The 12,500-nt window shown below is 37.5% G+C and overlaps 1 protein-coding gene across 3 annotated transcripts in view; it reads right to left on the bottom strand.

Annotated features, from left to right (window-relative positions):
• Positions 1-460: 460 nt before the first annotated feature.
• The window catches only part of LOC137616421 (uncharacterized), a 742,648-nt gene continuing 730,608 nt past the window's right edge, over positions 461-12,500 (bottom strand). For all 3 annotated transcript variants that reach the window (XM_068346161.1, XM_068346160.1, XM_068346162.1), the window contains 9 exons: positions 12,124-12,200; positions 11,743-11,883; positions 7,867-7,977; positions 6,980-7,112; positions 6,133-6,719; positions 5,589-5,720; positions 5,305-5,456; positions 4,741-4,876; positions 461-1,079 (listed from right to left, as the gene is read on the bottom strand). In XM_068346161.1, the coding sequence (XP_068202262.1) occupies positions 1,005-1,079; positions 4,741-4,876; positions 5,305-5,456; positions 5,589-5,720; positions 6,133-6,719; positions 6,980-7,112; positions 7,867-7,977; positions 11,743-11,883; positions 12,124-12,200 (1,544 nt within the window). In that variant the 3' untranslated portion in view covers positions 461-1,004. The remainder of the gene's footprint in view (positions 1,080-4,740; positions 4,877-5,304; positions 5,457-5,588; positions 5,721-6,132; positions 6,720-6,979; positions 7,113-7,866; positions 7,978-11,742; positions 11,884-12,123; positions 12,201-12,500) is intronic.

The following is a 12,500-nucleotide window of genomic DNA, read 5'->3' as shown; positions in this document are numbered from 1 at the left end:
GCGAGGCTTAAGAGAACCCTAAATAATTAAATAACCAAAATCTTTGAATTACAGAACTTCAGGGGATGCCCATATAACAAGGCAAAGTGGTATCTTTCTATTTCATTCAGTTTTTTTACCTTATGTTTCAATGGTCTCTTTATTTAACAAGTATAGGGCTGAGCTTATTACTATTAAACACGCGCAGTCACATCAAACAGTTCATGGGTGCTTATATACATACACCAGCATATATCCAACAATGAAAATGAGTATATAGATGATTTATATGATGTGATTGTGTGTGTGTGTATATATATATATATATATATATATATATATATATATATATATATATATATATATATATATATATGTATATATATACATACATATATATATATATACATATATATATATATATATATATATACATATATATATATATATATATATATATATATATATATATATATATATATATATATATATATATATATATATATATCTTGTCATAATGTTAAGTCTAACAACCTCCCCTAAGAAATACTGCAAAATCGCATACAAGAATTCCATTTTCGTAAACTTCATTATTTGGTATTCGTCTATGATTATCTAAAGCAGGCGTATGTACAGCACTGATGATACAGGGAGCATGACCTTAGAATTATCATATTTTACAAGGCATGACAAGATGTGATGGACATTCTAATGCCTTGTTCTACCCCAAGCGGAGAGAACAAGAAAAAAAACAAACGGTACGACTTCAGTAAAGACAATTCAAAGTTCTTGTAAAGAGATTCAATTGAAAGCTCTCGTGGGAGATTTTTCTCGTCAAATGGCATGCGTGCCTCTTTCATTTCACACCAATAATAATTCAAATTTTACACTTCTATAGCTGTACATAAACATAGATGGTTCATGCGTTAAGTTTCCTCCGTTGGCACTTTAAGTTAGAATTTCTTGCCTCTTTGATGCGGTCATCAATCTTGAATATGTTAGCTTGGAGGATTCCGAAATGATTTTCAGTCGAAATTAGCATATATGGAAAATTCCTTCAAGTAGATTGAGGATGCAATGTAGAGCATTGCATACTGTTCCTGTAAAGAAAATATATTAGAATAATTGATAAGGTGGAAAACAAAATGCGATGAGTAAAAACCATATGCTTGAAAATAAAGTTTAGATTATTTATATTTTACTGTAGGCCAGTATGATAATAACCTTTGTATAATTTAAAATACAAGGAAACTCCCAATATAACTTAAAATAAGAGATGAAACTGTTTTTGGCTTAATGGGTATAAGAAGTTTGCGAGGTGGTTGTTAGGTGCTAACAGAGAAGCTATGTGAATGCAAGTAAAATCTATTCAACAGACAATGAGCTTATATACAAGAAGTTGCAAGCAAGAATGTCCCAAAAATTCAAACAAATTAAGCATGTGATAGCAAGCTTAAACAGGTTTTTCCATTATTAGTGTGGGAGAGAGTGACAGATAAAAACAGACAATAGCATTACATTATATGAGCTTGTATGAAACAAGTATGGTACATGGCTCATACCCTAAAAAAACACATACATGGGAAATAGGGTGCCCTGATTTAGAGAGGCAAGCTGTAAGCTGGTCCTCTTTTAGGAGATATGCAGGGTTTAGGGCACTTTAGGTGATCAATGGAGATCCAGTCTTCTTTACCATGAATGTTAATTAAGAAAGCATTCGTTGTGCAACAGATCACAAAAAAAGGGTCATGTAAAGGGGGTGTCAGCGGTGACTTGCTAAAGTTGGTGGCACGAAGAGGTGTGTTGCAGCATATAAATCTTACGGTATATGTTGCTTTGTTAGGGGCTTGTAAGTTTGGTGGCATAGAATAAATTTTCCCACAACTTGACGTACATGCTGGAGATTGTCGAAGAAAGTTGCAGACGGAAAAAATCAGCAGGGACGACCAACAGATCACCATGTACTATTTCAGCTGCCGAGATATTCAAAGCATCCTTAGGAGTGGTCTTTAATCCAAGGGGGACACATGGAAGATGAGTAAAACAGCTAGAGTAATTACAGCGGGACATCAAAGATGTTTTGATGGTGCCATGAAAACGTTCAACCATTCTGTTGGCTGCAGGGTTGTAGGCAGTTGTCTGATGTATGGTGATACCCAGGATATTCGCAAATGATGTCCACAATTGAAAGGTAAAAGTGGTACCCCTGTCAGAAGTAATAAGCTCAGGGATACTAAATCTCACTATCCACCCACAGAGTAAGGCAAATGCACATGCAGTTTGCATGGGAATGGCTTCAGGCCAACGAGAGGAGCAGTCAATGACAATAAACAGGTATGGATGTCCTTGTGATGTGGGTAGGGGACCTAATACGTCGACGTGAATGTTGCAAAATGACGCTGAGGTTGAAGAAAGGTACCCACTCCTGAATCCGTGGGTAGATGTATTTTTGAAGCTTGGCATGAAGTACAGGTGCAGACCCAATCTTTAGCATCCTTAGTAATGCCGTCCCAAATGAACTTCGTCTTTATTAGTTGTGCAGAAGATCAGTATGAGATATGTGTGAGGCCATGGATGAAATAAAACATCTGTCGGCACATGGGGCCAGTATCCATGCTTGTAGTCTACCATTTCTGACGTCATAGAGGAATGTGGCATTGGAGTCGTTGAGGGCGATGTCTTCACAACATAGGTATACACAGGGTATTTCCATTAAGCTTCTGCCAAGGCATTGTAAACTAATTTCAGATGAATGGCAGCCAATGTGTTTCTTGACAGGGCATCAGCAACGAGATTCATTTTCCCAGGGACATGTTGAAGGGTGCAGTTATATTCAGCCATGGCGGAGAGATGTTGGTGTTGGCAAGTGGACCAGCATTGGACTGTCGAATGAAGGCGAACACCAGAGGCATGTGGTTTGTGCAAATGATAAAGAGCATATCTTTGAAGAAGTGGTGAAAGTGATGGACAATCAAAGGCACCGCCAGCAATTCGAGGTCGAAAGTAGAGTAGCTGGATTCCGCCTTGGACAGTTTTCTACTGAAGAAGGCTAATGGGTGTGGCGAGACGTTGACCACTTGCTCAATTACTGCAGCAGTAGCAATGTTGCTTGCATTGGTGGAGAGAAAAAGAGCGGCATGTGGCACGGGAAAAGTGAGAGCAGCAACGATTGATAGAGCATTCTTTGAGTTGCAGAAGGCCACTTCTTCAAGGGGACCCCACTTCAGGTTTTTTAGCTTGCCTTAGAGGGAAGCGTAGAGGGTGCAAAAGTGGCAGCAATGACTTGCAAGAGCCAGGGATAATACTTTATCTTGCTCAAGAATTCTTGCAGTCCTTTGACAGTAAAGGGAGTGAGGAAGATCTGATCGGCTGCTACCTTTTCAGAGAGGGAGTGGATGCCTGCACGAGTGATGCATCGTCCTAATAATACTTTGTTAGCCACGAAGGTACACTTGTCGTACCAGAGTACAAGGCCATTCTGTTGTAGGCAGTCGAGGATGGTGCACTGGTGACGGACGTGTTGTCTACATAATATACACAGAATGGGAGATCCCCTAAGATACCACCCATGAGCCATTGACAAGTGGCCACAGCATTAAGAAGGCCAAGACAGCAGTAATTAAATATGTAGGTGGCTGGAGAGGTCATTGGGAGGGGCATGAGTGAGGGGTGACATTTGTGGGTGGTGGACGGCTTTGTTGTCCCTCTGGCTTGTCATGGGTCGGGGGTCTGTGTCTTACCACATTCACATCGGCTTCAGTCAGTGTTGAGTAGTTTTACTATTCATCAGGAATGGAGTCATTGATGGAGGTTTCAAAGGTGAGGCGGTGGCTGCCCATAAGGGCGTCAACTTTGGGCATTAAGTCCTTCATCGGGGATGATGGTGCTTACAGGTTAAGGGAGGCATCGTACCCAAAAGAACGAAGTAGGTTCACTTCTCGAGGAGAGCTGGCTGCAGCAGGTTGTAAGCGAGCGATACTGGTTACTTCCCTGAAGGTGCATAAAACACTTTGGTTCCCTAACAGCTCTTGAGAAACCTGAAAAAGCTTGGCTATACGGGCAGCTGACGATGGTGAGTATTGCTCCGGTCAGTATATTTTGAGGTCGTCACACTCAATTGGACCATCCCCTTGGTCACAAAGCCAATCGTAAATTTCTGGGAAAGTATTCTCAGGGATTGCTGCTGCTTGAGCAAGTCCCAGCCTTAATGCGAAACTGAACTTCGTTGTGGTGGAACCAAGTGAGCGCTTCTCTGCTGGCAAAGGGCGGCAGTTTTAATGATGCAACATGGGTCACAGAGTCTGGATTGTTGGGTGTCATCGTAACATGGGTAAGGCATAGTGGTAGGCAAAAAAAAAAATGTGGTGAGGAGCTGATCACTCCGGGGGTCACCAGTGCGCAAGGGAGTTGTTAGGTGCTAATAGAAAGGCGAGCTGAATGCAAGTAAAATTTATTCAACAGAGAGCGACCTCATATACAAGCAATTGTGAGCAAGAATCACAAAAATTCAAACAAACTAAAACATGTTATGGCAAGCTAAAAACAGGTTATTCTATGATCAGTGTGGCAGAGAGTAAGTGTTAAAAAAGCAATAGCATTACATTGTATGAGAGTGTATGAAAAAAAGTGCGGTACAAAAGTATCAATTTAGTTATCAACATTCGATAAGCCCCATTATGCAACTGTACATTGATTCTATGTATAACATAACGAAAACTACAAAATATCCACTTTAAGCACAAAGAACTTTGAAATTCCTACTTCACAGGTGATGAACTGGTAGCGACATCTTAACAGTTTGACAACTGCTCTGTAGATGTCAAAAGCTTGCTCAGTTTGAGCTCGTTGTAGGATAAGAGTCAACCCCGCCAGTAGACCACATCCCGTCACGCCATCCCTGAAAATAATTTCGTTATAAACCAACCTTTAGAGAAAGAAAAGTTTCTTTCTTTACCACAGATACCATGTTTCGTTTGATGCTATAATTTTGTGATGAAATACCATTGTAAAAATTCTGAAAATATTTATCCTTTTTTTATCATAAGTAGACTTTAATACAGAATTTATTAGATGAGTTTTGATAAAACTTGTTTATTGAAATAGTAATTAGCCATTCTAATAAGAAGAATGCAGTTATCACAGAAATGTAACTCCTTGCCACACCTTACATATTTACCTGAGAAAATACATGTATCCATATTAAGGTTTAAGCATCCTAAAATCATAAATATATAGCCAAGAACACAAAACGTCAGCCTGTATAAACACAGAAAAATATATATTTTTCAAGATAATAAAAATGAGGATAAGTAGTATTTCTCTTACCCACAACACAGCAGAGGCGGCCCAGAACCCAATTGTGTGACAGAGTGCAGTAACTTGTCAGCTAGATTCAATAAGACATTTGGACACTTCGGAGTGGCATGCCCATATTCCCAGTTAAGAACGACATAGGCAGTTAATGTATGTTGCTGTCCCTGAAACGGGGAAATGAATCCAGTGAAATAACAATTAATGTTATTGAAATACATCAACTATTAATTAATATACTAATCAACAGTTTACAATCATTATAGGTACTATCGATGGCTAGCATTATCTGCACTTACACATGGGTTTCTCACAGTCAAATTGTACTGCATCAGGTCTGGCCCAGAAGGAAATGGAGAATCCAGTGTGATCTTGTAACCGGAGACATTCATCTCTTGATTTTCCTCAGGAAGCAAAGGAGGAAACTCCTTCTGAAAAGTTTGGATGATTTTATGATATGAATATTTACATACTGATCAAATGAGCAGAAACTAGTTATATGATATATTCAGATGTCTATCACAACATTAAACAAAATACTTCTATATATCAGAGAATACATAATTTGTTTCATTTTTTAAGGCCAACTTTTTCACAAGAGAAAAGTTATAAATCCTCAGGGTGAATGTTGAAGGCCAAACTTCATAAAGATATTTGAAAAAAAAAGGAATAAATCAATTCAGTATACACCAATATATTATTTTTAAGGAAAATAAACAAAAGCTTGAAGGTTTATAGAAGTGTTGATTTACAATACAAATGTATTGTGGAAATACTCAATACATATAGGCATACACAAAATTTGGTTTTTAACTCAATCGTAAGACCTTGCATTTTACTAACCTCATCATGGTTTGGATAGTGATTAATTAGGACAACAAAGGGACATTTCTTCTCCATGATCATCCTCCAAAATTTAGCTTGTGTTTGTCTCAAAGGATGCTCAGTCACAAGAAATCTGTCAGATTTACTAAAGCCGTGAATATGGACTGCATTAATGTACTGTGATTCCTCTTCCCCATTCACCATCTGTAAGTAAATTCTGTGACTGTCACCAGGCAAGATATTTAGATTTCTATTCAAGTGTCTGAAAGCTTCACTGGATGAATATTCGTAAGACAGAGGTGTTGGAAAAGCTTTAATCTTTTCATATTCTAAAGGAACATTTGCCAGGAGGCTTTCCAGATTATTCTGAAGGTTAATTGAAGTAATTTTAGTGACGTTTCCAAAGAAGACCTCATCTGTGATCTCAAGAGCTAGGTTGTATTGCTCTATATTTTCTACAAGACGACCCCTTCCACTTCGAAGTCTTTCTAAAACCTCGACAGGATCAATGGCACCTTGCATCATCAGCATTTCTTGAAGTAGCAATACCATCAATACTGTTCCTGTTCTTCCAATCCCAGCAGAGCAATGAACTACGACGCCGCCTGTTTAGTAAAATGTATTAAGGTTGAAGGGAGCAGTAAGACTAATAGTTTTCCTAAATTTATACTTATATGAAGCAGCAGATCATTTCATCTTTCCGTTATTAAATAGACCAGGTAATTCTTTAAGGCTTAAAATGGTGTATACAATATAAGCATAATCATGCATAAAACAAAGAAACTACAATCATATTAGCCTTTTTGCAGCAATGATTATCTGTTTCGTGGTTTGAAGCAAACATTTGTTCCAGACCAGCACATACCATTATCATGGTTGTCCAAGAAATTCGTAACCAGGTAAGAGATGGAAATTGCTTCCTCAGGGACCCCATGATCAGGCCAGTTTGTATAATGATAATGTGTCACAGTGTGTCGAGGGATTGTGTCCACAAAGACCTGAAATTGGCATTAGGAAAGAAATTCAGAAATTAAATACCTCTACGTTGCCCTAAATGTTATTTCTTTTCGTGATATATATATCCAGCAATTTTCTTTGCATATGCCTGCTATTTGATATAGAAATAGAATTCACGTACAACGACAAAGTACGAAACATTGCCTTGTAAGATGAACATGTCCGTCTGAAACTAAGAAAACGTTAATCAAGGTCAGTGATTATGGTTACGACGTTTATAAATATCATGAAGAGGTCGGTAATTCTTTTATTTATTTCCTTTGCCGAATCTGTCATAGAGTGTAGAGTAGTTACTTTTTGAAAAACTTGAGAAAACTAATCAAGAGTTTTTCACTTTGTGATAAAAAAAAAGTTTTTAAAGATTATATTCAATGAAATTTAGTAGCAATCCTGCATTTAATAACCGATAGATCATCAGTCATTCATTTAATAAACGGCAGTGAAATTTCTTAGGTCATAATTAGTAATTCAGTGACATAAACAACTGAACCGAATCAGGAACTAGTTGTTCTTGCAGAAACAATTTTCAGAATGTTATTGTATCAAGAAAGAAAGCTTTGTAAGTCACTTACATTTTTCCATGGTAGATTGCATCAGAAATTTTCTAAAACACTGAGAAATTTCTCATTCAAAACTACATTCTACTTTCTACCATCCACTTCTAGTATCCTCCTATCTAACACTCCCGTTTACTTCATTTCTCAACTTAATTTCACTTGGAACTACGACACTCACCTGGATTGTAGAAACAGTGAAGTAGGGCTCTTGTTTAGAGGAGGTCACTTGAATCGCGTAGTTTTCAAAGACCAGCGTTTCTTCATGACTCATGTACTTGCCAACCTTAACCTGATGACGAAGAAAATCCCATTAGAATTCAAAGTCAGTATTAAGATAACACAAAATCAAGTCCGTAACATTTATCTCTCTCAACATTGACTTCTGTGCAAGGAGCAATTGTGACTTGATCTGTTGAGTAACCATTTCCAAAGACAAATCCGACTCCAGCATTAGATGGAACCCTTCCACAGGCATTATGCTTTTCTCTCTCTCTCTCTCTCTCTCTCTCTCTCTCTCTCTCTCTCTCTCTCTCTCTCTCTCTCTCTCTCTCTCTCTCTCTATATGTATATATATATATGTATATGTATATATATATATATATATATATATATATATATATAATATATATATATATGTATATATATATATATATATATATATATATATATATATATATATATATACATATATGTGTATGTATATATACAATATATATATATATATATATATATATATATATATATACATATATATATATATATATATATATATATATATATATATATATATATATATATATATATTCACATAAACGCGCACATGCTCTCATATATATGTATATATATATATATATATATATATATATATATATATATATATATATATATATATATATATATATATATATGTGTGTGTGTGTGTGTGTGTGTGTGTGTGTGTATATATATATAATATGAATTTAGGACATATTACAAAAGCTCATGAACAAATAAATATGTGAAAATTATTAAAAATGAGAAATTAATTTTTTTTATCACATTTGATACACCATTAGTAATTGGGAACCTATCAAGATGGTACTATTTTTTCATATGTGCCAAGCATGCCTCTAAAAGAAGTCGGAACCATATATTTCATGCATGCTCATACATTGTAATGCAATTGCTCTCTCTCTCTCTCATACATTGTAATGCAATTGCTCTCTCTCTCTCTCTCTCTCTCTCTCTCTCTCTCTCTCTCTCTCTGATAATAGAAAAACCCATTTAAGCTTGCCATTGTATGTTTCATATTGATGAAGTTTTTATGTCATGGTTTTCCTCAACTTCTTGTATATAATCTTATGTCGCGTTAATAAGCCAGTCATGTCCAGCCTGTATTTCTGTTAAGAACTAGTCACTGCCTGCCACACTAAGTGATCAGGGGTATCGTCAAGGGCAAGCCAAAAGACCTGAAGTGGGGTCCCCTTCAGTAAGCGATCCTCTGCAAAGCAAAGAATGCCATATCAACTGCTGCTGCTCTCACTTTTCCCGTGGCACATGCATTTCTCCTTCTCTCCACTAATGCTGGTGACGTTGCTATTGGCGCAATACTCGAGCAGGACCTGGTGGTCAACAGCTCGCCCCGCCCATTGGCCTTCTTCAGTAGAAAACTGCCCAAGGCGGTACTTGCCCGTCAACACCAACATCTTTCCACCGTGGCTGAATACAACTGCACCCTTCAGCACGTCCTTGGTAAAATAGATCCTATTGCTGATACCCTGTCAAGAAACACATCGGCCGCCATTCACCTGAGATTGGATTGCACCGCTTTGGCAGAAGCCCAATGAAAAGATTCAGAGTACCAAGCATGTAGGACATCCTACACATCCCTTCGTTGGGAAGATGTAGCTCTTAATGACTCCAACGGCCCCCTCCATTGTGACATCAGTATTGGCTAGTCAAACCTATTGATACCTGCCCCCATGCACCGACAGGTGTTTGATTCAATCCATGTCCTCTCACATCCCTCCCGCCGATCTACTGCACAGCTACTAAAGACGAAGTTCATTTGACATGGCATTACTAAGGATGCTAAGGATTAGGTACGTGCATGTACTTTATGCCAAACTTAAAAAGTACATTGACACAAGGATTCCGGAGTGGGCACCTTTCCTCAACCTCAGCGTCGTTTTACTACATTCGTGTTGACCGTTGACGTAGTAGGTCCCCTACCCACATCACAAGGACAACGTTACCTGTTTACTGTCATTAACCACTCCACTCGTTGGCTTGAAGCTATCCCCATGCAAACTGCAATATCCGCTCAGGATGGATAACGAGAATTGTTATCCCTGAGTTTTTTTTTTTTCTGACAGGGGTACCACTTCCACCTCTCAACTATGGACACTTTTAGTAAATCTCCTGGGCATCACCCTACATCAGACAACCGCCTACAACACTGCAGCCAACGGAATGGTTGAATGCTTTCATCACACCCTCAAAGCAGCTACGATGTCCAACTGCAATGACTCCAACTGGTTTACCTAGCTTCCCTGTGTCCCCCTTGGATTAAGGAACACTCTTAAGGATGGCCTGGATGTCTCAGTAACTGAAATAATATATGACGATCCTTTGGTCGTCCTCGCTAAATTTGTTTCCGTCTGCAACCTCCTCTGACAATCTCCAGTGCCTACGTCACGTTTTGTGGAAATTTACTCTCTGCCACTAGACCCAGGAGCCCGTGGTGAAGCAATACATACCGAAAGATTTCAACACCAAAACATATGTCTTTGTGTGCACCGAAACTTGCAAGCCAAAGGCTTTCTTAATTAACATTCGTATCAAAGAAGACTAGGTCTTCATTGATCGCCTTAAACCTGCGTATCTCCTGCAAGATGGCCCGCCTACAGTTTGTGTCTCTAGGGAAGGGCACCCTATTTCACATGTAAGTCTGATTTAGGGGGGAGCCATGTAATGCACGTGTATTTCATACACCTTATACATTGTAATGCAATTGCTCTCTCTCTCTCTCTCTCTCTCTCTCTCTCTCTCTCTCTCTCTCTCTCTCTCTCTCTCTCTGCAATACTGTAAACACTGATTTCTGTAAGGCTATGAATACCTGTTCTGGCTTTTTGTTACTTTTGAATATTTGAAGAGTTACTAAAATTGTTATTAAATGTTGCAGTTGTCATCTACAGGTTGCTCTTCTTAACATTTACCGAATCAGCTAATGACATTTACGCTGAATTTCAACTAATCCCTACAATAGAAGCAAAGTTTTCTTAAAGTAAATACTGTCCACTTCTTTCTTAAACAAAGTTATGGGTAAGTATCCACATACTGTAGATATCATATCAGTTAGTATATAGTTTTGAGGTGAGACTGCATTCTGTTCAAGTATAACCTAAATATAAGGCTCCTTTGAAACAATTATGGATGCTTCTAATCCTATAGAAGTAAGTTTGAAAACGGCTTGAAAATACTGTAATCGAGGAACATATTAATCCATAGAGACCTCAGCTTGTCTTTGAACTCTAAATAATTACATTCCAAGGGTAGAGCCGAGTATCTAGGGGCCCTCAAACACTACAACTACCGATTCTGAATAGATCCATGTGTGGGGCCCGGTTTACTCTAAAGTCATGGGCACTTACATGCCTCTCCTCCTTGTATTTCTAATACTTTTCTACAGAAAAAAAAAAAAAAAAAAAAAAAAAAAAACAGATCTCTAATACTTTCCCCTAGGAAACAAACTTTCTGTGCTACCAGGTTAAGAACCAATCACCTTTTATGTCAGTAAACCACCACTTGAATCATGGTTCCAATATCTGAATATACAATATAGTGGGAAATTTAATCAAATCTTTATTTTTCATCGATTTTTGGACTGTATTTTGTAAAAATAATTGGTAATATGTTCCTTGATCATATATTATTGCATTATTACATTGTCATAAAACAATCCGTAAACTTGATTTGGATTTAATGGCTGTTTTTTGTCTCTTTGAATAAGTTGTTTGGAAGTATTTTACCCCTTGTTAATAAGGATTTGGGCTGTACATGTAGTAGACATTACCTTTCCGCCTTCTTCAAAATTGGCTACCATGATAATCGCAGTAACTTGCTGCTCTAAAATCATCCTCCAGAAGTCTCTAATAGTGGGTTCCGATTGATCCTTCGGCCCTTGAGTGGCTATGTACTTGATGCTGGAATACCCCTGAGTAAGAAAGTAAAACAAGTGACTAAAACTCTCTCTGGAACACATAGTCTGGAATGAAGGTGCGAATTAAGGAACAGTTCTGAAACACATTGGGAATTAACTAGCTTGCAGTTGATAAAGCAAAATCCAACTGATTATTCAAAAAAATCAAAGTTGATTAGAATCCTGATATAAACGTATTTTGAATTTTGGCGTTCGATTGATGTAGAAGAGGATTTTTACAGTAAAATTCAATACCTGAATGTAGTTAGCATTGATATAATCACTTGATGGATCATTGTTGATTATGCTCAATTTAACCCTGGTCTCATCATCTGTAAAAAGAAATAAAACAATATTAATACCGTCTACATTAATGATCCTAAATTAGATTGTTGTTGAATAAATGAAAGTGTGGCCATCAAATGATATAATAATGACAGTACAGCTTCTGCTGATCTTAGTAATGATGACGGGAGAGTTTATGAGTCAGAGATGAGGCACATTTTATTCTTCACTGTGAATGACAGTTTTGTGAAAATTAATTCTGGAAGAAAATTGGTTGCGAGAATGATGTAGCTCTGAAAGAAATTATCACAATTTCACTTTCCAGCAAGAAATGTGAGATAAAAAAG

Source organism: Palaemon carinicauda, chromosome 22 (genome assembly GCF_036898095.1).
Source record: "Palaemon carinicauda isolate YSFRI2023 chromosome 22, ASM3689809v2, whole genome shotgun sequence".
In the NCBI taxonomy this organism is placed as follows: domain Eukaryota; kingdom Metazoa; phylum Arthropoda; class Malacostraca; order Decapoda; family Palaemonidae; genus Palaemon; species Palaemon carinicauda.
This window is presented reverse-complemented; position numbering and strand designations above follow the sequence as displayed.